This window comes from Lithobates pipiens, unplaced genomic scaffold (assembly GCF_037356315.1).
Source record: "Lithobates pipiens isolate NorthernLeopardFrog02 unplaced genomic scaffold, aLitPip1_a1.2 Scaffold_27, whole genome shotgun sequence".
NCBI classification, from domain to species: domain Eukaryota; kingdom Metazoa; phylum Chordata; class Amphibia; order Anura; family Ranidae; genus Lithobates; species Lithobates pipiens.
This window is the reverse complement of record NW_027507788.1, coordinates 204,873,078-204,897,128: the sequence shown is the minus strand read 5'-3', so window position 1 is coordinate 204,897,128 and position 24,051 is coordinate 204,873,078. Positions and strand designations below refer to the sequence as shown.

Here is a 24,051-nt window from a genome sequence, read left to right as displayed (position 1 = left end):
TCTTAAAAAAGTGGTATTGGTGCAACCCTAAATTAAAAACAATAGCATTTTTATTACAATTCTTATTAAAATCCACCATATATGAACATTCAACTAATTGGTTCTAATGACAAGGTTCAAAACCACACCCCCCATGATATTGTCATGCATAGTTACTCATGAAACGCGTAGACTACTCATGACTATTACGACTATAACTAGTAAAGCTTTCTTAAAACAAATGGTATATACAAGGCTCACTTTCATCACAGATCAAAACAATAATTATTAAAAACAATAATGGGTTTGTTCACCATTTCAGGATAGTGGTCAGAGCCATGCAAATTATTTCTTTATGCCTTTGCAGAAACCAACAAATCCAGAACTCCTGTTTTATGATACAGGTACATCTAAAATATTATAGAGGAACTTATTCCAAACTGCACAGGCTAGATAAACCTCATCAGTGCAGTGCATGGAATCATGTATTTTACATGGGGAGGGCTTATGAACTGACACCAAAGCACAAGCAGATAGTGATGGACGAACTTCCGACGGGACCTTCTCGCGAACGCAGACGATTGTTCGCAAACCGTAACGTTCGCGGCGGGCCCCATTGACTTCAATGGGAGGCGAACTTTGCAAACCTACAGGTCAAATTTGCAGCCACAAAATAATTACTAGCTGTGCAAACATAGTCCCACCACATGGCCAATGACATGACACATTTATGAGGTGAATCTGGGATCGACAACTACAAGCATTCTTTTTTTATATGTGAAACTGTTGTGACAATTCAGGACTGTGGAGTGCATGAAGGCAATGGAGGAGAGGGAAGGTCAGGGTAGGCAAAGAAGAGGGTGCAGGAGATGATCACCAGCAGCGTGGCATACAGCAATGACACCTGCACCGTGATAGTCATCTAACACCAGCACCGAGATAGAGAGCACTGACATCAGCAGCGTGACATAAAGCACTGACACCAGCACCGTGATATACAGCGCTGACACCAGCACCGTGATATACAGCACTGACATCAGCAGCGTGACATACAGCAATGACACCTGCACCATGATAGAGTGATCTGACACCAGCACCGAGATAGAGAGCACTGACATCAGCAGCGTGACATAAAGCACTGACACCAGCACCGTGATATAAAGCACTGACACCAGCACCGTGATATACAGCACTGACATCAGAAGCGTGACATACAGCAATGACACCTGCACCGTGATATAGTGATCTGACACCAGCACCGTGATATACAGCACTGACACCAGCACCGTGATAGAGAGCACTGACATCAGCAGCGTGACATAAAGCACTCACACCAGCACCGTGATATACAGCACAAACACCAGCACCGTGATATACAGCACTGACACCTGCACCGTAAGCAGCCCCAGGAGGAAGTCAGCATAGCACAGGGATGGTGGGAGCCCCTCCTAATGAGCATAGCACAGGGATGGTGGGAGCCCCTCATAATATGCACAGCAGAGGTACAGCCCCGGGAGGAAGTCAGCACATCACATGGATGGTGGGAGCCCCTCATAATAAGCAGCCCCAGGAGGAAGTCAGCACAGCACAGGGATGGTGGGAGCCCCTCATAATAAGCAGCCCCAGGAGGAAGTCAGCACAGCACATGGATGGTGGTAGCCCCTCATAATGAGCATAGCACAGGGATGGTGGGAGCCCCTCATAATGAGCATAGCACAGGGATGGTGGGAGCCCCTCATAATATGCACAGCAGAGGTACAGCCCCAGCAGGAAGTCAGCACAGCACAGGGATGGTGGGAGCCCCTCATAATAAGCAGCCCTAGGAGGATGTCAGCATAGCACAGGGATGGTGGGAGCCCCTCATAATAAGCAGCCCCAGGAGGAAGTAAGCACAGCACAGGGATGGTGGGAGCCCCTCATAATATGCACATCAGAGGTACGGCCCCAGGAGGAAGTCAGCACAGCACAGGGATGGTGGGAGCCCCTCATAATAAGCAGCCCCAGGAGGATGTCAGCATAGCACAGGAATAGTGGGTGCCCCTCATAATAAGCAGCCCCAGGAGGAAGTCAGCACAGCACAGGGATGGTGGGAGCCCCTCCTAATGAGCATAGCACAGGGATGGTGGGAGCCCCTCATAATATGCACAGCAGAGGTATAGCCCCAGGAGGAAGTCAGCACATCACAGGGATGGTGGGAGCCCCTCATAATAAGCAGCCCCAGGAGGAAGTCAGCACAGCACAGGGATGGTGGGGGCCCCTCATAATAAGCAGCCCCAAGAGGAAGTCAGCACAGCACGTGGATGGTGGTAGCCCCTCATAATGAGCATAGCACAGGGATGGTGGGAGCCCCTCATAATGAGCATAGCACAGGGATGGTGGGAGCCCCTCATAATATGCACAGCAGAGGTACAGCCCCAGCAGGAAGTCAGCACAGCACAGGGATGGTGGGAGCCCCTCATAATAAGCAGCCCTAGGAGGATGTCAGCATAGCACAGGGATGGTGGGAGCCCCTCATAATAAGCAGCCCCAGGAGGAAGTAAGCACAGCAAAGGGATGGTGGGAGCCCCTCATAATATGCACAGCAGAGGTACGGCACCAGGAGGAAGTCAGCACAGCACAGGGATGGTGGGAGCCCCTCATAATAAGCAGCCCCAGGAGGATGTCAGCATAGCACAGGAATGGTGGGAGCCCCTCATAATAAGCAGCCCCAGGAGGAAGTCAGCACAGCACAGGGATGGTGGGGGCCCCTCATAATGAGCATAGCACAGGGATGGTGGGAGCCCCTCATAATGAGCATAGCACAGGGATGGTGGGAGCCCCTCATAATATGCACAGCAGAGGTACAGCCCCAGGAGGAAGTCAGCACAGCACATGGATGGTGGGAGCCCCTCATAATAAGCAGCCCCAGGAGGATGTCAGCATAGCACAGGGATGGTGGGAGCCCTCATAATAAGCAGCCCCAGGAGGAAGTCAGCACAGCACAGGGATGGTGGGAGCCCCTCATAATGAGCATAGCACAGGGATGGTGGGAACCCCTCATAATATGCACAGCAGAAGTACAGCCCCAGGAGGAAGTCAGCACAGCACAGGGATGGTGGGAGCCCCTCATAATAAGCAGCCCCGGGAGGAAGTCAGCACAGCATAGGGATGGTGGGAGCCCCTCATAATAAGCAGCCCCAGTAGAAATATGACACCGCTCAACCTCTTCAAACAGGAGGGTACGGGCATATAGTACGGTGTGCTTTTTTTGGACAAGGAAGTGAGCCAAATGAAGAAAGAAGGTCTGTGTGCTCGATTAAAAAAAATCGTTTCTAGACATATACATGGTCTACTGGTCACATGTGTTGAATTCCTCCGAGATCCATGCCTCATTCATTTTTAGAAATGTGAGGTAGTTAACACTGTCGTGAGCTAGGCGAGTACGCTTATCGGTCACGATCCCCCCTGCTGCCCTGAACGTCCTTTCGGACAGGACACTGGACGAGGGGCAAGCCAACAGTTCGATTGCAAATTGGGCAAGCTCTGGCCAGAGGTCAAGCCTGCCCACCCAGTAGTCCAGGGGTTCATCACTCCTCAGAGCGTCCACATCGGCCGTTAACCCGATGTAGTCGGACACCTGACGGTCTAGGCGTTCCCTGATGCTGGATCTGGATGACACCTGTCGATGGGTCGGCTGAAAGAATGACCTCATATCCGAAGTCACCAACACATCTTCAAACCGGCCTCTTCTTGCAGGCGCTGTTGGATTGGTACCCGCAACTCCTTCTCTGGGAGTGGGAATTGCTCCTCTGCCAGTGCACGCAAAAGCAAAATGCAGTATTTCTCGAAGCAAGGCCTGGAAGTGCTCCATTCTGACAGCCCTCTGTGACGGCGGTAACATTTCCTCCATTTTGTGTTTGTACCGGGGGTCTAAGTACGTTGTCACCCAGTACTGGTCCTTGACCCTTATGCTTTTTATACTGGGGTCCCTATTAAAACACTGGAGCATGAAGGCCCCCATTTGCACTAAACTGGAAGCGATGTGGTGGCCTGGCTCCTGCTCATCATCCAGGATAATGTCGTCCTCTTCATTCTCCTCTCCCCATCCACGCACAACAACAGGTATCCCAGAAAGGTTTAAAGCATGCTCTTCTTGCTCCTCCTCATCCGCCCCGGCACCATCCTCCTCTGACTCCTCTTCAGACTCCTGTTGTTGACTTGTCTCAGATAGAATAGCCCTCCCTGGGAATTCATCCAGCATTGCGACTTCCTCATCTTCCCGCTCCTGCTCCTCCACAGCTTGATCAATGACACGACGCAATGCACGCTCCATAAAGAAGGCATAAGGTATCATGTCACTGATGGCGCCATGGCTGCGACTGACCAGTTTGGTGATCTCCTCAAATGGGCGCAGAAGTCTGCATGCATCGCGCATGAGCAGCCACTGGCGAGGTGAAAAAGACCCCAGCTCCCCAGAACCTGTTCTGCAGCAGAGTTCATACAGGTAGACGTTAACTGCACGTTTCTGCTGGAGCAGCCTAGCAAGCATATAGAAGGTTGAGTTCCATCGCGTCGCGCAATCGCAAATAAGACGTCTGACCGGCAGATTGTGTCGCCGCTGAATGTCAGCAAGGCAAGCCATGGCCGTGTAAGATCTTCTGAAATGGCCCGAGATTTTCCTTGCCTGTCGCAAGATGTCCTGGACCCCAGGGTATTTGACAACGAATCGCTGCACGGCCAAGTTTGACGTGTGCCATGCATGGCACGTGCGTGATTTTGCCCTGTTTCAATGCGCTAAGCAGATTGGCACTGTTGTCACACACCACTTTACCAACTGTCAAATTGAGCGGTGTTAGCCACTGATCTGCCTGTGAACGCAAAGCTGAAAGGAGTGCCGGGCCAGTGTGGCTCTTGGCTTCCAGGCACAACAGATGCAGCACGGCATGGCAACGTCTCACCTGGCATGTCGAATAGGTTCTGGGGAGCTAGCAGCGGAAAAGGAGGAGTCAGCCGAGGAGGAGAGGGAGGAGGATGGAGTAGGAGGAGGAGAAGAAGAGCCAGGCCTGCATGCAATCCGTGGTGGTAAATCCAAATCTACACGGGTGCCACGGGTTACGGCCGTCAGAAGGTTCATCAGTGGGCAGTAAAAGTGATATACCTTCCCTGCCCGTGTTTGCTAGACCTGCTAGTCTGTGGTCAGATGTATCTTGGCACCGACACTGTGTGCCAGAGATACATTCACTTGCCGCTGAGCATGGCCATATAGCTCTGGGATGCCCTTCTCTGAGAAATACTTCCTTCCTGGGACCTTCCATTGTGGTGTTCCAATGGCCACAAATTTTCGAAAGGCCTCCGAGTCCACCAGTTTATATGGCAGTAGTTGGCGGGCTATCAGTTCTGAGAAGCCAGCCGTCAACAATTGGGCAAGAGGGTTATCCGGCGTCATAATTTTTTTTACGCTTGAACATTAGGCCCACGGAAGCCTGCCTTTTTTCAGAAAAACGTGAGCTTGGCGTGATGGAAGGTGGAGTGGAGGACAATTGTGAGGAGAGAGGAGAAGGAGAAGTAGAAGACGAGGCTGGACGGTGAGAGCCTGGAGTGTGGCTTTGTGTGTTCCGTTGCTCCCACTGGGCTCAGTGATGGCTGCTCATGTGCCTTCTTAAGGCGGTCGTCCCTAGGTGAGTGTTGGGCTTACCGCGACTAATGCGTTGACTGCAAAGATCGCAGATGGCAACGCTAATTTCAGCAGCGGACACGTTAACAAAAGCCCACACTGCGGAGCCATGTGCCGGCGTCCTGGGAGCGCCAGATGTGACCGTACATGGTCGATGACTCGCTCCTGATACATTAGCAGTCTGCTTTGTCCCTCCTGTGCAATGTAAGTTATTCCTGCTTCTCCTCCCTATCTGCTGGTCCATATCTCCCTCTGAACTCCCCTCCTCTTCCTCTCTTGTGGGCACCCACTTGACATCACTAGACACGTCATCATCGACGTCACCATCCCCACCCCTATAAGTAGAGATCTCGGAGTAGGCAGCAACACTGGGGACCAACCTCCTCCTTGGGCTGATCTGGGTACTGTCGTCAGACTGCTGAGTGGCGGTTGTTGTACCGCCTCTTCCTGATCCAATGCCAAGAGTGGCTGCGCATCAGAAATGTCTTGATATGGATCAGAAAATAATTCCTGTGACTCAAGCGGAAGGTATGTGGTGGTGGTGGTGTTGTTGGTGGTAGTGTCTTTGGGGGTGCACATAGCAGAGAGTGAAGAAGAGGGTGCAGATCGAGAGGATGAGGAGGGTGCAGAAGAGTAAGGCTGAGTGAGCCACTCAACCAAGTCTGGTGCATCCTTAAAGTAATTGAACGCACCTTCTGCAACTTCCCACTTTGGCTCAAGCCTGTTGCTCCTGCCCTACCCCTACCACCCCTGCGGAAGGGCCTGCCTCTTCCTCTGCCTGTCATTTTTTAAATGACCCTGTGACAAAACTCTCAGTCCCTATACTGATAAAGGACTGCTGCAGAATAGGGCAGCAGTCAGCAGTAGTGCACCTCAACCCTATATATTGTGGACCTATACCAGTCCTCAAGGAATAGCAGACTGTACCTCACTCAACCCTATGTACTGTAGTACCCTATACCTTACCAGTCCTTATAAGGACCTTTGTGGAACTAGTAGGTTGTGAATGATTAGCAGACTGTACCTCAGTCCCTATACTGATAAAGGACTGCTGCAGTATAGGGCAGCAGTCGGCAGTAGTGCACCTCAACCCTATATATTGTGGACCTATACCAGTCCTTAAGGAATAGCAAACTGTACCTCACTCAACCCTATGTACTGTAGTACCCTATACCTTACCAGTCCTTATAAAGACCTTTGTGGAACTAGTAGGTTGTGAATGATTAGCAGACTGTACCTCAGTCCCTATACTGATAAAGGACTGCTGCAGTATAGGGCAGCAGTCAGCAGTAGTGCACCTCAACCCTATATATTATGGACCTATACCAGTCCTTAAGGAATAGCAGACTGTACCTCACTCAACCCTATGTACTGTAGTACCCTATACCTTACCAGTCAGGACCTTTGTGGAACTAGTAGGTTGTGAATGATTAGCAGACTGTACCTCAGTCCCTATACTGATAAAGGACTGCTGCAGTATAGGGCAGCAGTCAGCAGTAGTGCACCTCAACCCTATATATTGTGGACCTATACCAGTCCTTAAGGAATAGCAGACTGTACCTCACTCAACCCTATGTACTGTAGTACCCTATACCTTACCAGTAGTTATAAGGACCTTTGTGGAACTAGTAGGTTGTGAATGATTAGCAGACTGTACCTCAGTCCCTATACTCATAAAGGACTACTGCAGCAGAAGGGCAGCAGTCAAGTATAATATTCTTTCTATATTTGGAAGAAAGAATACTATACGTGTACAAGCCTATTACCATACCAGTACTGAAAAGAACCTTTGTGGACCTAATAGTAACAGCTACTGATTAAACTGACTGTCCCTCACTGCCACACACAGCTTCCTGCCTGTCCCTATTTAAACTGACAAAACACAGGCTGCTGGAACAAGAACTTGAATAGCACTCAAAACTATATCCTGTACTACTTTACCATACCAGTCCTGAGAAGGACTTTTGTGGACCTAATAGTAACAGCTAATGATTAAACTGACTGTCCCTGCTGCACAGTGTCCTGTCCCTTTCTCTACACTGACAAAAGACACTCAGGCTGCTGCAACAATCACTAGCACAGCAGTGCCTCAAACCTATATCCTGAACTACACCTAACACCTATACCATGATACCAGTCCTTAAAAGAACTTTGTGGACCTAATAGCTAGAGATTTGGGTCACTGAAGTCTCTCCCTGCTCCACACAGCAACCTCTCCCTATAGTGACAGTAGAAAGAATGTAAAATGGCCGCCGGATCGGGTCTATTTATAAGTTAGGGGGAATGTCCAAGTGTCCATGTGCTGTAATGTCTCAATTGGATGTCCTGTACCCCATGATGGATGTGTCATCATAGGTCAAAGTTCTTTTACACAGTAAACACGGAAGTCCGCTGGGCGAACGGCGGCAATAGTCCGCCGATCGGGTGGACGGCGAACAGCCGAAATTTGCCGCGAAACGACCACCAGGCGAACCGTTCGGCCATCCCTACAAGCAGACACCTTATTTAATTGAGACCTGCAAATGCTATGGGGGTTGACCTACTAAAGGCAAGTAGACTGTGCTCTTTGAAAGGGCACTTGCTCCAAAGCTTAGTAAATGAAGGGAAACTAGCTTCCATTATCCAATCATGTGCAAGCAAAGATGCTGTTTTTTCCCCTTGCATGTAATTGGGTATTGTTTGCAAGGTGAAGCTTCACCTCATTTACTAAGCTCTCAAGCACATGGCTTTGCACAATCTATTTGCCTTTAGTAAATCAACCCGCATCTGTATTAAGAAAATTGTACTGTGTTCCTTTATAAATCAGTGCAGTTGAAAGAACACTACTCAATAAATATACTAATAAAAGGGCAAAAAGCCCAAAGATGCACACATGCATTTTTTGATACAGTCTTTACTTTTGTATTACTTTTTCTTAGGCGAGAACTTGGTATCAGAAGATCGTGGATATCGACTCCAGCAAAATGAAACTTGTGAAAGGTATATAAAAATAATCTGTTATACTAAAGGGTGTAGGGTGCCATTGGGTAAATACTGTCAGGACTGATGAGGCTTGGGGCAAAAAGTAATTTTATTGGCTCATCCCAACTATTTTCTGCACTTAGGTACACCTCACACAACATCACTGCCCTAATAAGGAAATAATATACTATCTAATAGGGATGAGCCGAACACCCCCCACCCCGGTTCGGTTCGCAGCAGGACATGCGAACAGGCAAAAATTTTGTTCAACCACGCGAACACCATTAAAGTCTATGGGACACGAACATGAATAATCAAAAGTGCTAATTTTAAAGGCTTATATGCAAGTTATTGTCATAAAAAGAGTTTGGGTACCTGGGTCTCCCCCAGGGGACATGTATCAATGCAAAAAAAAGTTTTAAAAACAGACTTTTTTTGGGAGAAGAGAAACAATAAAAGTGAAAAGTTCCTTTAAATTTTGTACCTGGGGGGTGTCTATAGTATGACTGTAGAGTGGCACATGTTTCCTGTGTTTAGAACAATCTGAGAGCAAAATGATATTACTAAAGGGAAAAAAAGTAATTTAAAATAACTCGTGGCTATAATGAATTGTCTATGGGAGAAATCAAAAGTGCTAATTTTAAAGGCTTATATGCATGGTATTGTCATAAAAAGTGTTTGAGGGGGCTGAGTCCTGCCCCAGGGGACATGTATCAATGGCAAAAAAAGTTTTAAAAACAGCAGTTTCTTTCGGGAGCAGTGATTTTAATAATGCTTAAAGTGAAACAATAAAAGTGAAATGTTCCTTTAAATTTCGTACCTGGGGGGTGTCTATAGTATGCCTGTAAAGTGGTACATTTTACAGGCATTTACATTTACATTTTCCCGTGTTTAGAACAGTCCAGGAGCAAAATTACATTTCTAAAGTAAAAATTATCAACAGACTATGGTAACTAGCTGTTAACAGGTTCTCCTCCTCACACACTAATCCTGTGTGAGGAGGAGATTACGTAAAAGCTAGTTACCGCTTACAGTGTGAAGTAAAACACACAGATTGCCCAGTAATAACGAGTACCTGTTACCAGCCCATCAGAGTACCCGAGTACCTGTCTCCAGCCCAGAGTACCTGAGTACTTATCTACAGCCCATCCGAGTACCTGTATCCAGCCCATTAGAGTACCCGAGTACCTGTATCCAGCCCATCAGAGTACCCGAGTACCTGTCTCCAGCCAAGAGTAGCCGAGTACCTATCTGCAGCCCATCAGAGTACCTGAGTACCTATTTGCAGCCCATGCCTCATAGAATATATGTTGGGGTGTTTGCTTTCCAAAATACGGTCATTTTCTGAGTGTTTTCATTGTCCTAGTGCACCAGGGCCTTCAGAAGTGTATTAATAAATGATTATCCAAGAACACCTGATGATGCTCCTTGCATGTTGGGCCTCTGTATGTGGCCAGCTGTGTAAAACTCTCACACATGTGGTAGCGCCATACTCAGGAGAAGTAGCAGAATGTATTTTGGGCTGTCATTTTGCTATGCACATGCTATGTGTTAGAAAAATCTTATAAATAGATAACTTTGTGTAAAAAAAAATAAGTTTTCATTTTCTTTCCACATTTTCCAAAAACTTGTGGAAAAAATTACATATTCAAAAGACTCATTATGCCTCATATGTCACAGATCAGCTGCGGAGCTGATCTGTGTCTCACCTTTACTGCAGTGGGTCGGCTGGCATCTGTTGTTCCACTGGTGGGTGTTCAGCTCTGTACACTCTGCAGCTGTGGGTGTCACCGCCCTTCATCTGTTGCCTAATATATGTTTCCTTCCTGCTACTTCCTGTCCAGCCCCTCATGTGCTTCTCTATTTAAATCCCTTCCTAACCAGCCACCATTGCTTAAGCAACGTTTGTTTCTGAAGCTCCCCTGTGTAACCTGTTTTACCTGACTTCTCGTGAACTGATTTTTTGTGTACCGATCCGGCTTGTTCTGATTACGTTGTCTGCAGCCCGCCCTGACCTTGGCTTCCTATCTGGCTCTCCTTGCTTCATTTCAGCCCATCAAGATGACTGGGTGGACATTTGACCCTGGGCAGAGTTTGCCTTAAACCATCACGCCAATGCCAGTTCTGGAAAATCTCCTTTCTTCACGGTTTATGGGCAGCATCCATCTGTTCCCTTTCCTGTTCCCATTTCTCCTGTGGTACCAGCAGCAGCTGAGACTCAAAGGTCTTTCAACTCAATCTGGAAAAAAGTCTCTGGGAATCTTCATCTAGCTTCTTCCAGGCATAAAACAGCGGCAGATCGTCATCGCCGTCCGGCTCCTAAGTTTCTGCCTGGCGATAGAGTTTGGCTCTCTACCAAGCACATCCGACTCCGGGTACCCTCAATGAAATTTGCTTCTCGCTTCATTGGTCCATTTCCTATTCTTCGCCAGATCAATCCAGTGGCTTTCAAGCTCCGTCTACCCTCTCATCTCAGGATACCCAACACCTTACATGTCTCCCTGCTCTGGCCACCGGTCCTTAATCGCTTCTCTCACCCTTCTTCTCACCCCGCTCCTGTGGCTGATACCTCGGATCAGTATGAGATTAAAGTAACGTTGGACTCCAAGTACTCCCGGGGGAGGCTATTCTATCTCATTGATTGGAAGGGCTATGGTCCGGAGGAGAGGTCTTGGGTCCCTGCCACCGATGTCTCTGCCCCACGTCTGGTGACCAAATTCCATCAGAAATTTCCCTCCAAGCCAGCCCCCAGACATGTAGGGAGGCCTCGTAATAAGGGGGTACTGCCACAGATCAGCTGCGGAGCTGATCTGTGTCTCACCTTTACTGCAGTGGGTCGGCTGGCATCTGTTGTTCCACTGGTGGGTGTTCAGCTCTGTGCACTCTGCAGCTATGGGTGTCACTGCCCTTCACCTGTTGCCTAATATATGTTTCCTTCCTGCTAATTCCTGTCCAGCCCCTTATGTGCTTCTCTATTTAAATCCCTTCCTAACCAGCCACCATTGCTTGAGCAACTTTTGTTTCTGAAGCTCCCCTGTGTAACCTGTTTTACCTGACTTCTCGTGAACTGATCTTTTGTGTACAGCCCGCCCTGACCTTGGCTTACTATCTGGCTCTCCTTGCTTCATCCATCCTTGTCTAACAGTGTCTTCTGGTACTTCCCTAGCGAGCAGGGTGAACCCGGGGGTCGCGACCTGGGGTCAGCACGCAGCTAAGTCCAAACCTTCATGAGAGGGTCCCTGGAGGAACACCAGCTGGCTCTTAGATTCCACGCCCTGGGGGATCCCATGTCACCTGGCAGTTAAAATTTTGGCAGTTTAAATTTTGGCCCACATTTATGAACAGACTAAATAAAATCCACACATTTTGGTTATTTTTAATAAAGATATGTAGCAGTATAAATGTTGGCCCAAATTTCTAACCAAAATTAGTGGAAATTATTTAGTCTGTTCATAAATGTGGGCAAAAAATATATACTACTAGATATCTTTGTTAAAAATAACCTAAGTGAGTGGATATTATTTAGTTCACGTGGTACAGGGCTGCTGTCAATGGCCCTATACTATTGGATCTCGACCGATCACAGAGATCACACCAATGTAAACAATGATGTCAGGAAGTGACATATTGTTTACTACTGTGCATGCGATCACTGATTGGCTACAGCCATCACATGGTACCAGGGCTGCCCACAGTGGTCCAGTGTACCGATCAGTGGTCCCAGGGAGCACACACAAGTTTTAAAAAAATCTATTCACGTATGTATTTTTAACTCAAAAAAGTATATTCAACTGCTCTCAGCCTCATTCAAATCTCGAAATTCCTTTTTTGCTGCTGTGATCACCCTTCCTGTTTAGAGGGTGGCTACATTCATTCTCTATGGTCCCACTGTATGTAGGAGTGTAGCCACCCTCTCTTGTTTGTTCTTGAGATGGACTGTGGACTATGGGATATGTAGTACCCATAGAGCAGTTCTCATGACTGCAACTAATATGCACTTTTAATGCCAATTTGAAGTGAAGGGGATAAAGAGAGGTTTGAGAGCTCACCGAGGCCTTTACAAGGATACAGAAAAACACAGTAAGAAACAATTTCATGAAGCAGTAGACATGTATAGATTTTTTTTGGAGAATAAGTATGGTATGTCACTTTAAAAATGGTAGAAAATGGAGATTTGGTTAAAATTGGGAACAGCCTATAATTAGACAGTAACAGTTGCAGCATTTTATAGCAGCATTGGATATAAACATATTGTTGATATAATACAAATATGCAGCATTAATGTCTGTAAATGTCAGTTCATTAGTCATAGACATTTATATATAGCTGTATATATGTCTAGTTTTATATAAATATCCATTTCAGGCAAGGTTTATCTTATCTAATGCACAGTGAGCATGCACAATTGAAATCCTTAATTTATGTTGACAAGATGTTGCTTCTTAAGAGAAGCCTGAGAGATATACATTGGTAGCACATGCAAAGCTAAGCCTGAGGGTGTTCCATAACGTCCACCCTTATGTGTGAGCCAGTACAAGCTTGGTCGGTTAATATCCCAGGGAGAAAGAAATAAGGTCAGTTTCACAGTTATGAAAAATAGATGTAGGTTGAAGCCTAATCTAGCCTATCATTGTGGAATTTTGTTTATATTAACTGTCTCCCTGCCGGTAGTTCTCAGTATCTCAAAAGTCAACTGTTATTAAAAAAAAATGCAATGGTTGAGTTGCTTCTATTTTTCTGTGCAGTTTTGTTTAATTTCATCTTGGTTTACAATTCTTTCTCAAATACTTCTCTTGTTTGTACATGATTAATTTTTTGGGTAATTTTGACTATGTAATGTAAGAAAAGTAAGGCTCATTTGTTACTTGCTTTATGGTCAAATAGCATGCAGTAGCCTACATTTCAGCTGCATAAGGGTGGCAACCATCAATGTTTTTTCTTCATTTTCCCACAGTCCAGTCCCTTGCAGTACTATAAGCAAATTATTCTTTATTTGTAGTTTTAGAGTAATTGAAAGCAATTGAAAGGCTCACACCTTTTCAAAGGAAAGAGAAATATGCCCTAAAGCCGGGTATACACTAGTATAAATTTGTTTGACATCTTTCATTGTAACATTTGTTCCTTTTTCTAATCATTAGTGGGTTCAGATTCGTTTTTGAATACAGGGACAAGAAAATTTGAAGGAGCAGCATTGAATTTCTAAGCCCTTGTACACACGGTCATTCTGGCAACCAAATCCGTTGGATTTTGTCCGACGGATTTTGTCTGAAACTATTGCATACACACGGTCGGACAAAGTTGTCGGAAAATCCGATTGTACATAACGTGATGACGTTATTTCATTACGACGGGACTACGTTCAGGCTAGTAGCCAATAGCTTTGGTCTAGGAATTTGATCTGAGCATGCGTGGCACTTTGTCCGTCGGAGTAGGCTACACATGATCGGAGTATGTCCGATCGGAGCATGTTGTCGGAAAATTTTATAGACAAGTTGGAAAACTTGGTCCGTCGGATATTCCGACGGAAACAGTCCGATGGAGACCACATACAGTCGGATTATCCGACAATACGGTCCGATCGGACACATTCCGTTGGAATCTCCGATCGTGTGTACAAGGGCTAAGGGTGGCAACCATCACTGTTTTTTCTTCATTTTCCCACAGTCTAGTCCCTTGCAGTACTATAAGCAAATTATTTTTTATTTGTAGTTTTAGAGTAATTGAAAGCAATTGAAAGGCTCAAACCTTTTCAAAGGAAGGGGAAATATGCCCTAAAGCCCGGTATACACTAGTATAAATTTGTTTGACATCTTTCATTGTAACATTTGTTCCTTTTTCTAATCATTAGTGGGCTCAGATTCGTTTTCGACCACAGGGACAAGAAAATTTGAAGGAGCAGCATTGAATTTCTAAGCCCTTGTACACACGGTCGGAGATTCCGACAACCAAATCCGTCGGATTTTGTCCGACGGATCTTGTCCGAAACTGTTGCATACACACGGTCGGACAAAGTTGTCAGAAAATCTGAACTTTCAGAACGTGATGATGTAATTTCGTTACGATGGGACTACGTTCAGGCTAGTAGCCAATAGCTTTGATGTAGGAATTTGATCTGAGCATGCGTGGCACTTTGTCCGATCGGAATTCTCTACACATGATCGGAGTATGTCCTATCAGAGCATTTTGTCTGAAAATATTTCCGGCAAGTTGGAAAATTTGGTCCGACGGACTCTCCGATCGTGTGTACAAGGGCTAAGAGTGTATGTAAATTTCATTCAGTAAAGTCTATTCATTACAAAATTGAAGGTTAAAAGCAAACAAACTACTTTTGAACAACATTTAAATGTTCTGAGAATTTTCGTACAACATTTCCTAAGAAATTTTGTATGAATTTTCGTAAGAATCTTCAAATGAAATACTACTAGTATATACCCAGCTTTACGACTAGTACACACGGGCCAAATGTCGGCTGGCATCAGCCAGTTCAATAGAAACCAGTTGACATTCGACGGTTCATGACCAAAAAAGGTCTTCCAACTGGCTCCCGGAACAATTAAATGTACAAGGAACATTTAAAAAAAAAATTTTTTTTAGCATTTACAGGGCCGCGTGCAGAAACATGTTTGCTTTCAGTGTGTGCTTTATATCTGCATTAATATTTCCATGAGAAGGATGTTTAATTCATGGATACTTCCCTTCTGACAGAGTATTTGAATGAGGTGGACATCCAGGAAAGGAAAGACAAGCAAGAGCAGACGGCCTTACAAGATCTAGAGGCAGGGGTCGAAAATGCAAAATCTGTAATAGAGCTGCTCCAAAAACTCTCCAAAGAAGATGAGATTCCACTCTATTACTCGGGAGGAATACAGCTTCTGGCTGATGTTGTAAAGGACTGTGAGTTCTGTCTGCACCGTTTTATTCAATACAGTACTTAACTTTCTAGCTCACGGCAAAGATTGTTTTATACCGATTCTAGTCAATGACTAGTTTAGATTCCAGTTTAAATTATTAAATGTTTTTCAAACTGTGTTTTCGATTCTGGAATCCTATTTTATCCTGTGTTGCAGTGATATTATTTTTACTAGCGTCCAATTTAGTGCAACGTTCAGTAAAATGCCAACAGATGCATGACAGGAAAGCATTAAAGTAGTTGTCAACATATCGGGGGGATTTACGAAAACTGGCGAACACAGAATCTGGTACAGCTGTACATAGTAACCATTCAACTACTAGGTTTTATTGTCAAAGCTTACTTGAACAAGCTAAAGTTAGATGCTGATTGGTTACTATGCACAGCTGCACCAGATTCTGTGTGCACCAGTTTTAATACACGTCTCCCATAATGTTATAGACACTTTATAATACAGGTATAGCTATGCAGCTACCATAACTGCTTTTGCTTAGCTTCAGATATTATCTTTCTTCCTTTTTTTATTTTTTTCACAAGGGTAAAAATTTCTGTCATGTGACCAGGCATCTCTTCTTCCTGATAGTGAGCTGTGTGTTTACAGGACACTGTACAGACACACAACATCCCTGTACAGGCATACCCCACTTTTATGTACGTAATGGGCTTTATTTACTAAGGATGGAAAGTGCAAAATCTGGCTCACTTCTGCATAGAAACCAATCAGCGTCCAGGTTTTATTACCAAAGTTTAATTGAACAAGCTGGGGTTTGAAGCTCATTGGTGTCTATGCAGAATTGAGCCTAATTTAGCATTTTCCATCTTTAGTAAGTGGGGTATGCCTGTATTCCATAATCTGTTCAGCCTGAAGCAAGAAACAAGCTGTTGAGCAGGGGGGGTGTTTATGAAGCATGCTGGGATTGGGAAGGGGTGTGTACCAGAGGCAGGCTGTGATTGGGGGGGGGGGGGGTGTGGTTGCTGAACAAACTGTACAATACAGACATGGGGGGTTATTTACAAAAAGCAAATCCACTTTGCACTACAAGTGCAAACTACAACTGCAAAGTGCATTTAAAATTGCACTGAAAGTGCATTTAAAATTGCACTGAAAGTGCAATGGAAGTGCAATCACTGTAGATCTGAGGGGGACATGCAAGGAAAATAAAAAAACAGCATTTTAGCTTGGACATGATTAAGCTTGGACATGATTGGATTAAAAAATCAGCAGAGTCTCCCCTCATTTCAGATCCACCCCTTAGATTTACAGCGACTGCACTTGTAGCTTGCACTTGTAGTGCAAAGTGGCTTTGCCTTTCGTAAATTAACCCCCCATGGCGTATATGTCTGCACATTGTCCCATATCTGTGAATGGCCAGCCAAAGGATGGAGACTGACCACAATAACAAAAAACAGCTTCTGTGTTTTGTGTGGTCAGTTTAGAACAAGGGAGAATGGAAGATACTTTAGATGGAACAAATGTATGAGAATGATAAAACTCACACATAGAAAAAATAACTACAGGTTTTTAGGGTCATATACACTTTAGCAAGTGGCATGTTTTTGTTTTGTTTTTTTAAATAAAAAAGTAAATCAGTAGTACATAAAACAACATATGGTCAAATGTGTATTTAAATGACAAGTGCAGTCAAAATATAACTTTAATGTGTAATTAGACCCACAAACTAAATTGAATAAATTGCATTTCACTGATTCACACCTATGCATTTTTAGTGCTTTTTGCATTTTGCAGGTTTGGACTACAGTCCATGTAATGTGGTTTCCTATGGAACACATTCTATAGTGCAAATCCGAAAAATGCAAAAAGCACTAAAACTGCGTAGATGTGAATCCAGCCTGAAGGAGAAGTCCAGGCTGAGCTTGTTTGGCTGTTCTTCTCCTGTGGGTCACAGGAGTGCAATTTGTTTTGCACTCCTGTGACCCATTTTCAACAGAATGGGTTAAAGTCCGCTCTCTGCTGATGTCACACAGATCAGTCCAGGCACTGTGTCATCATCACGATCTGGATCTGCCAGGTGCCTGGACTGATGCCCGGCCCCTCCCTGCACCTCCATAGCTCAGCACTCCAGTGAGGGGGCTCTGGATTGACCTGCTCGATCGCTCGGTTCTCAGTGTAGAGGTGCCGGGGGGCAGATACAGAATTGGACCAATTCTGCATCCACCTACAGTATCTCACAAAAGTAAGTACATCCCTCACATTTTTGTAAATATTTTTATTATATATTTTCATGTGACAACACTGAGGAAATGCCACTTTGCTACAATGTAAAGTAGTGAGTGTACAGCTTGTATAACAGTGTACATTTGCTGTCCCCTCAAAAAAAACCTCAACACACAGCCATTCATTTCTAAACCGCTGGCAACAAAAGTGAGTACACCCCTAAGTGAAAATTTCCAAATTGGGCCCAATTAGCCATTTTCCCTCCCCGATGTCATGTGACTTGTTAGTGTTACAAGGTCTCGGGTGTGAATGGGAAGCAGGTGTGTTAAATGTGGTGTTATCGCTCTCACTCTCTCTTACTGGTCACTGGAAGTTGAACATGACACCTCATGGCAAAGAACTCGCTGGGGATCTGAAAAAAAAATGTTGCTCTACATAAAGATGGCCTAGGCTATAAGAATACTGCCAAGACCCTGAAACTGAGCTGCAGCACAGAGGCCAGGACCATACAGCGGTTTAACAAAACAGGTTCCACTCAGAACTATTCTCTCCATGGTTGACCAAAAAAGTTGAGTGCACATGCTCAGCATCATATCCAGAGGTTGTCTTTGGCAAATAGACATATGAGTGCTGCCAGCATTGCTACAGAGGTTGAAGGGGGGGGGGGGGGGGTCAGCCTGTCAGTGCTCAGACCATACGCCACACACTGCATCAAATTGGTTTGCATGGCTGTTGTCCCAGAAGGAAACCTCTTCTAATGATGATGCACAAGAAAGCCCACAGACAGTTTACTGAAGACAAGCAGACTAAGGACATAGAACATAGAAACAATGTGTTCTGTACTGATGGGACCAAGATAAATTATTTGGTTCAGATGGTGTCAAGCGTGTGTGGCGACAACCAGGTGAGGAGTGCAAAGAGGAGTGTGTCTTGACTACAGTCAAGCATGGTGGTGGAAGTGGCATGGTCTGGAGCTGCATGAGTGCTGCCAACACTTGGGAACTACAGTTCATTGAGGGAACCATGAATGTCGACATGTACTGTGACATACCGAAGCAGAGCCTGATCTACTCCCTTCAGAGACTGGGCTGCAGTGCAGTATTCCAACATGATAATGACCCTAAACACACCTCCAAGACGACCACTGCCTTGCTAAAAAAAGCCAAGGGTAAAGGTGATGGACTGGCCAAGCATGTCTCCAGACCTACTATAAACACTATTGAGCATCTATGGGGCATCCTCAAATGGAAGGTGGAGGAGCGCAAGGTCTCTAACATCCATGATGATGTTGTCATGGAGGAGTGGAAGAGGTCTCCAGTGGCAACCTGTGAAGCTCTGCTGAACTCCATGCCCAAGAGGATAAGGCAGTGCTGCAAAATAATGGTGGCCACATAAAATATTGACACGTTGGGTCCTTTTGTTGCCACTGGTTTAGACATTAATGGATGTGGGTTGAGTTATTTTGAGGGGACAGAAAATTTAAACTTATACAAGCTGTACACTCACCACATTGTAGCAAAGTGTCACATGAAAAGATATAATAAAATATTTAGAAAATGTGAGGGATGTACTCACTTTTTTTGAGATACTGTAGGAAAGTATGAATTTGAAAAAAAATAAATAAAAATAATAATAAATAAATAAATATATATACATATATATATATATATATATATATATATATATATATATATATATATATATATATATATATATATATATATATATATATATATATATATATATATATATATAATCTTTTAAGGATCTAAGGCCGCGTACACACGGGCGGACTGTTCGCCCAACTTTGTCCGCTGAACAGTGTTTGGGCGGACAGTCCGCTCGTGTGTGGGCTTTCAGCGGACAGTTTCAGCGGACAGTTTGACGAACAAGGTTTTTCGGAATTTCCGAAAAACTGTCCGCTGAAACCTTGTTTCAGCGAACAGTCCGCTCGTGTGTAGGCTTGTTCGTCAAACTAAGTTCCGCGCATGCTCAGAAAGGATTCACACGCCGAAAGTTATAATGCAGTGTATAGGACGTCGTATTTTTCGTCCCGTCGTACGTGCCGTTCACGTCATCGCGCACGGTTTCAGCAAACTGTTCGTCTGTCGTGTGTGGCCATGTCCGTCCATGCTAATTTTGAGCGGACTGTTTGCCGAAACTGTTTGACGGACAAAGTTGGGCGAACAGTCCCCGCGTGTGTACGCGGCCTAAGCAATTCGTGTGCTGGCAAAGAACAAGCTGGTAGTAGAAGGAAGAGTGAGCTCAGCAGTATACTGCTTCACTGTTGAGTCACATGCTGGAGCCTTGGCTTATTTAAAGTGGAAGTAAACCCATCGATTTAAACAGTTAAAAAAAAAGGCATGTTGGGAATGCTAACTGCACATTGGCTGTGCTCTCAGCCAAACTATCAAACCATCCAATGGCTGGTGTCATAACGAATCACATGTGCAGCACCATAGCAGTTGAAGATTAAAGGCAAAGGCAAAGATGGCAGCTTCCTTGGCTGAAAACGATAGGGGAGTTTACTTCCACTTTAAGACTTGCCTGTTAAATTTTAAAGGACATAGTCACCCTATGGCTTAATGCAAAACTTTTTACATCATTCTATCTCTTATATAGTGTAACAGTTGATATTTTTATATTTTGTTTGTTTTCCCATTCAGGTACAGCACAAACTCTATTTAGAACTAGTAATGGGTTCAGTATCATTGGAGAAAACAGAATTATTAATAGGTAAGAGATGCAAATAGCAAGAACTTGTCCAACACATGCATTTCTAGTTTAAAAAAAAAAAAAACGATTCCCCCCAAAATGTAAGTGTGAAATGTTTCGAGTAGTCATCATTTATTTTCTAGTAATTGATAGTTAAGGCCATGTACAGTATATCAGACAGTTGTATAAGTTTTTCTCTATGCATACCTTGTTCAGAACAATTCCAAGATTGATTATGTGAATCTGTTTTATAGTAACTTTATTTTTTATATCTAGTTACATCACTAATATGTGTCTTATTTTTTTGATCATGTTGTAGTGATATGTTTATTTTCCCTTCACTTAGGAGCCTTACCACCAGACAAGCTGACCCCATAGACTCAGATCTAAGTATTTCAGTCCTCACATTATGGCAAGCAGTCTGCAATGGAAATGGTAATTTGATATTGGTGTATGGTGTTATCCACTTAGTGAGTTCAGTATTTCTATAGGAACAATTATTCATTACTACCTTTTTAGTTATAAGCTTAAAGTTTATTCCCTTCACTGGCTTCCCCTACCCCACCATGTAAAATTCAAAATGCTAACCATAACATACAAAGCCATCCACAACATCAGCCCCCATCTACATCACCAACCTCATCTGCAGATATTGCCTAAATCGTCCCCTCTGCTCCTCCCAGGATCTCCTGCTATCTAGCTCCCTTGTTACCCCCTCCCATGCTCGCCTTCAGAACTTCTCCAGAGTCTCTCCCATCCTCTGGAACTCCCTGCCCCACTATGTCCGATCAGCCCCTACCCTGTCCACCTTTAGGAGATACCTGAAAACTCATTTATTCAGGGAAGCCTATCCCACACCCACCTAACAACAACTGTCCCTGAGCCACCCCCATCAAATCATTCTCTGCAGCTATTACCTATTGTACCACCGCCCCCTCCCTTTAGAATGTGAGCTCTATGAGCAGGACCCTCCTGTACTTTTTGTATTGAACTGTACTGTAATTGTGTTGCCCCCCCTATACATTGTGAAGCGCTGCATAAACTGTTGGCGCTATATAAATCGTGTATAATAATAATAATAATAAAGCAGTATTAAACCCAAAACCCCAAAAATTTAATATATTGCAGCTTACCAATCATTAAATGTGGTTGCTGCCTTAGTTTTCATTATTTTTCATTATTTTAGGCTTTCTGACCTCTGTTTTTACCTGGTCATCTAACCTGTAACACACCTCCTGTATTAGAGTGCCCCATCTCTTGATGAAGGAGCACAGGGGTACCACAGGGGTACCACTGAACATCATCATAGTTTAACCACTTTCAGACCGGACCATTTTGCTGGTAAATGACCAGAGGTCTTTTTACACTTTGGCACTGCGCTGCTTTAACTGGTAATTGCGCGGTCATGCAATGTTGTACCCAAACAAAATTTGCGTCCTTTTCTTCCCACAAATAGAGCTTTCTTTTGATGGTATTTGATTGCCTCTGCGATTTTTATTTTTTGCGATATAAACGTAAAAAGACCGCAAATTTTGAAAAAAAATGATATTTTCTACTTTTTGTTATTAGAAAAATCCAATAAACTCAATTTTAGTCATACATTTAGGCCAAAATGTATTCAGCCACATGTCTTTGGTAAAAAAAAAGTCAATAATTGTATATTTATTGGTTTGCGCAAAAGTTGTCACATCTACAAACTAAGGTACGTTTTCTGGAATTTACGCAGCTTTTAGTTTACGACTGTCTATCTCATTTCTTGAGGTGCTAAAATGACAGGGCAGTACAAAACCCCCCCAAATGACCCCATTTTGGAAAGTAGACCCCCTAAGGAAATTGATAAGAGGCATGTTGAGCCCATTGAATATTTTATTTTTTTGCCTCAAGCGATTGAATAATGACAAAAAAAAAATTTTTTTTTTTTTTTTACACAAAGTTGTCACTAAATGATATATTGCTCACACATGCTATGGGCGTATGTGAAATGACACCCCAAAATAAATTCTGCTGCTTCTCCTGAGTACGGGGATACCACATATGTGGGACTTTTTGGGAGCCTAGCCGCGTACAGGGCCCCGAAAACCAAGCACCGCCTTCAGGCTTTCTAAGGGCGTAAATTTTTGATTTCACGCCTCACTACCTATTACAGTTTTGAAGGCCATAAAATGCCAAGATGGCACAAAACCCCCACAAATGACCCCATTTTAGAAAGTAGACACCCCAAGCTATTTGCTGAGAGGCATGTTGAGTCCATGGAATATTTTATATTTTGCCACAAGTTGCGGGAAAATTACAAACTTTTTTTTTTTTTTTTTTTTTTTCACAAAGTTGTCACTAAATGATATATTGCTCATGCATGCCATGGGCATATGTGAAATGACACCCCAAAATAAATTCTGCTGCTTCTCCTGAGTACGGGGATACCACATATGTGGGACTTTTTGGGAGCCTAGCCGCGTACGGGGCCCCGAAAACCAAGCACCGCCTTCAGGCTTTCTAAGGGCGTAATTTTTTGAGTTCACTTCTCACTACCTATTACAGTTTTGAAGGCCATAAAATGCCAAGATGGCACAAAACCCCCACAAATGACCCCATTTTAGAAAGTAGACACCCCAAGCTATTTGCTGAGAGGCATGTTGAGTCCATGGAATATTTTATATTTTGCCACAAGTTGCGGGAAAATTACAAACTTTTTTTTTTTTTCACAAAGTTGTCACTAAATGATATATTGCTCACGCATGCCATGGGCATATGTGAAATGACACCCCAAAATAAATTCTGCTGCTTCTCCTGAGTACGGGGATACCACATATGTGGGACTTTTTGGGAGCCTAGCCGCGTACGGGGCCCCAAAAACCAAGCACCGCCTTCAGGCTTTCTAAGGGCGTTACAGTTTTGAAGGCCATAAAATGCCAAGATGGCACAAACCCCCCCCCCCAAATGACCCCATTTTAGAAAGTAGACACCCCTAAATTTAGGGGTACACTAGTGAGACTAGGTAATAAATGGCGGGTGCCCTGAAACTATAAAAAAATAACTAACCAACCAGCGTCACCTGTAACAGTTATATGGTGATCACTGGTGAAAGGGTTAACTAGGGGGCAATCAGGGGGCTTTATGCGGTAGTATATGGGGGTCCCTGGCGCTATAAAAAGCTGCGGCGAACCTAAATACCTACCTGCCTAACTAGCGTCACCTGTGACACTAATACAGCGATCAGAAAAACGATCGCTTATTAGGCTGGGTTCACACTGGAGCGATGCGGGAACGCCACGAATGCGCGGCGGGTTCCCGCATCGCATGCCTCCCGGCGGCAGTTCACACTGCCCTATGCGAACTGCTGGGAGTGTCAGTGAAATGTTAATGACACCCCCAGATCAGTTCGCATATCGCAGTGCGATCTGCAAACTTGGATCGCATGGTGTGAACACCCATGCGATCCGATTCTGCTGCGGACCAAAAAAAGGGTCCCGTGCGAGTTTGCGGCGGGTGCGGCGGGTGCGACACGAATTCAGCCATACTATCTGTATAGCTGAACTCGAATCGCACAGAGATCGGATGTGATTTGCACTGCAGTGCGGTGCGAATCACATCCGTTCTCATAAACCGCTGCAATGTGAACCCAGCCTTAGTGACACTGGCGACGGGGGGTGATCACGG

The 24,051-nt window shown here is 44.6% G+C and overlaps 1 protein-coding gene across 2 annotated transcripts in view; it reads left to right on the top strand.

The window, feature by feature from the left end:
• The window catches only part of TTC12 (tetratricopeptide repeat domain 12), a 348,845-nt gene that overhangs the window by 232,917 nt on the left and 91,877 nt on the right, over positions 1-24,051 (top strand). For both annotated transcript variants that reach the window (XM_077458134.1, XM_077458133.1), the window contains 4 exons: positions 8,551-8,611; positions 15,299-15,487; positions 20,346-20,415; positions 20,741-20,829. In XM_077458134.1, the coding sequence (XP_077314260.1) occupies positions 8,551-8,611; positions 15,299-15,487; positions 20,346-20,415; positions 20,741-20,829 (409 nt within the window). The remainder of the gene's footprint in view (positions 1-8,550; positions 8,612-15,298; positions 15,488-20,345; positions 20,416-20,740; positions 20,830-24,051) is intronic.